This window comes from Sinocyclocheilus grahami, unplaced genomic scaffold, assembly GCF_001515645.1.
Source record: "Sinocyclocheilus grahami isolate Dianchi unplaced genomic scaffold, SAMN03320097.WGS_v1.1 scaffold2957.1, whole genome shotgun sequence".
NCBI classification, from domain to species: domain Eukaryota; kingdom Metazoa; phylum Chordata; class Actinopteri; order Cypriniformes; family Cyprinidae; genus Sinocyclocheilus; species Sinocyclocheilus grahami.
This window is the reverse complement of record NW_015508130.1, coordinates 46953-49707: the sequence shown is the minus strand read 5'-3', so window position 1 is coordinate 49707 and position 2755 is coordinate 46953. Positions and strand designations below refer to the sequence as shown.

General features: G+C 40.5%; 1 protein-coding gene across 1 annotated transcript; it reads right to left on the bottom strand.

The window, feature by feature from the left end:
• Positions 1 to 447: 447 nt before the first annotated feature.
• LOC107575859 (amyloid beta A4 precursor protein-binding family B member 2-like) lies at positions 448 to 1398 on the bottom strand. Its single transcript, XM_016262180.1, has one exon. The coding sequence runs from the start codon at positions 1396 to 1398 to the stop codon at positions 448 to 450; it is 951 nt and encodes a 316-aa protein (XP_016117666.1).
• Between the last annotated feature and the right edge of the window lie 1357 nt (positions 1399 to 2755).

The following is a 2755-nucleotide window of genomic DNA, read 5'->3' as shown; positions in this document are numbered from 1 at the left end:
AAAAGAGCAGCATGGACATTCTGTACGACTTCTTATTTTGTGGTTCACATCTTACAGGATTTGGAATAACATCAGAGAGAGTAAATGATGACAAAATTTGAATTTTTGGAGGAATTATACTGCTTCAAAAACATTTTCAGTTAACAATTTGTACACAAAAAGAAGGTACACATAAATAAACAGTAGTAAACACGCTTTTGATAAGCTTTCCTCCACAGCCTCAAACAAGACACACACTGTGCTGTGTTTACCTAGATCCCACTTCAGTGAAATGAAAAGTCTAAACACACAAACACCTTTCTGCCAAAGCACTTCAGTCAAACTGAAAACCACACATACCACATGAGTGTACCATATCCACTACACAGGGCCAAAGCACACACACGTAACCACATTGAGCAGACCAGCAAGCTACACACATACACATCGTAAGGCTTCAAATGTGTACTACTGACCGCTCTCTTCTGGTGAGCCCAGGGATGCACTGTCCTGTGACAACGTGGTCCAGCTGGACTCCTCGTCACTGTGTGGAAGGTTCTGGATGCGGTTTAGTGCCCGGTCTGTCTTGGCTCCAGTCCGTGGTCTGTCTTTTTTCGTCTCCGGTGAGGAAGAGGAAGATGAAGAGCCGATAGACAGGAGGGGCGTGTCCTCAGGGCTGTGCGGTTTCCTTGGAGACGAGGGACAGGGATTCTTCTCTTTCTCCAGCAAAGGCTTAGTGACATTCTCATCCTGCGTGTCAGACAGTTCGTTTGACAGGTCATCTAGGCATGACTCCAGGTAACTCTTGGTCTTAATATGCTCGGGCGACTTCCTGTCTGAAACCATCTCCGTTTTCTCGGACAGAATGAGCAGGTCATCACAATTCTCCACGCGATCCTCCTCATTAGCGTCATCATCAATTAACTCATTTACTTCCTCGTCAACAAGCTCGTTGTTCTGGTCAAAGTCACTGTGAACGTTGTCAGCGTTAGACTCGCTGTCGAGGCTGAATTCCTCAACATTCCTCAACTCATCGTCGATGCTGAGCTCTGATTCGCCAGCTGTGTTTCCATCTTCGTCTTCTTCTTCTGTAGTGTTCTTGTTGTGATCCTGTCGCTCCGCAGCTTTACGTAACTGATTCACACCATTTTTGGCTAGTTTAGTAGTCGCTGAAGATGACGACGGTGGCGTCACACCTTCGGAGAGTCCCATCGCACTCTGAATGCTCGTGAGTGCATATTTCTTCCGGCACTTCGGGGGCGTGGCCTGGCCCTGTTTGATGACATCACCACTAAGCAGTTGATTGTGTGAGGAATGCAGGCTGAGGGATGAGGGCGGAGTTGCAGAGGGTCCGTTGCAATTAGCTACATCCACAGAGGGGGAGGAGTTACGTGGTGAGGGCACGCAGACTGACATCATGGCTAAAGTGAGGAAAAGGGAAAAAGCAGTCAAAAATCACACATAAAAACAGTGCATTCCACATCAGAGAGAAGTACAAAAAATGTAAAAAGTAAATAAATATTTCCAATATATTTCTTAGTTTTTAATCTAAGCTGAACTCAGTCATTTTTGGTTGAGCACCTCTATTTACCGAACTAAAGCTGCATTTTTATCAAAGTTTAAAGCCCTTGCTTTTTTCCAGATTTTGATTGACAGATGAGTAGGTGGCTTGTCGCGGTTGGTCAGGACGTGTCAAGACAGATTAAGTGTAAAAGGGGTCAAAGAAACCAATTTAAGTAATGTGAATCAACATCAACATGTGGCTCACCCATAATTTCCTTTATCAAATGTGAACGAATATAAAAAGATGATAAAACTGCAGATAGATCGGCACTAGGACAGAATCTGCAATGACGTTCATGAAAAGCTTATTTGTCTTTGCTCAAGCAGCTCTGCAGACTATGCTGCTTCTGTGCAACCAAACCGAATTACCACATTTTAAATCAACTTAATCTGGCGGAATTGAATGCGATTATAGCTGATTTACAACCCAGTGCTGCATACTATGATGCGATTGGGTGGAAAATTAAATCAGGTTCATGCCAAAAGATGAGCTGATTTTTGCCAACGCTCAAAGAGTGATTCACAGAGACACTACATGCACTAGGAAAGAGGATGTAACCAATCACACAGTAACCCAACATATTACATAAAGACAGATGGACACAAACCGGCCTCCAGACTGTGACTAAAAAAAATACAAATTTGAGATTTAATTATTATTTAAAATCTAGTCACCATTGGTAACCGTAGGGAACACTTTATATGCCTCCACATTAATTGAATCAAATAACATCTTGTGATGAGTCAGGCATCATACTCATTCAGTGAATTTAGAGCTGTTACTGAATAACTGATTTCCTCACAGAACTGTAAGTCATATTTCAGCTATGTCTGATATTAAATTAACTGAGAACTGAGAATGTGTACTTTAGGTTTGTCAGACTTTATATCAATATATTAACTTGTTAATAACAACTTAACGTAATTAAAGATACAGATTCACAAAAGAGTTTTACTGTAATAAAATAATGGTAACACTTTACAATAAGATTTCATTTGTTAACATTAGTTAACATGATTTAGCCATGAAAAATACTAACAATTACCGCATTTATTACTCTTAGTTAATTTACTAATGCATTTTTAAGATCAAAAGTTGTATCTGTTAACATTATTTAATGCTCTGTGAACTAACTTTGCTCATTAGTTCATGTCAGTTAATGCTTTAAGTAATGTTAACGAATCAAACCTCATTGTAAAGTGTTAAAAAAAA

What these genes read in the sequence shown, in the direction of transcription:
- LOC107575859 (XM_016262180.1), bottom strand. Translation starts at nt 1,398, where the DNA reads ATGATGTCAGTCTGCGTGCCCTCACCACGTAACTCCTCCCCCTCTGTG.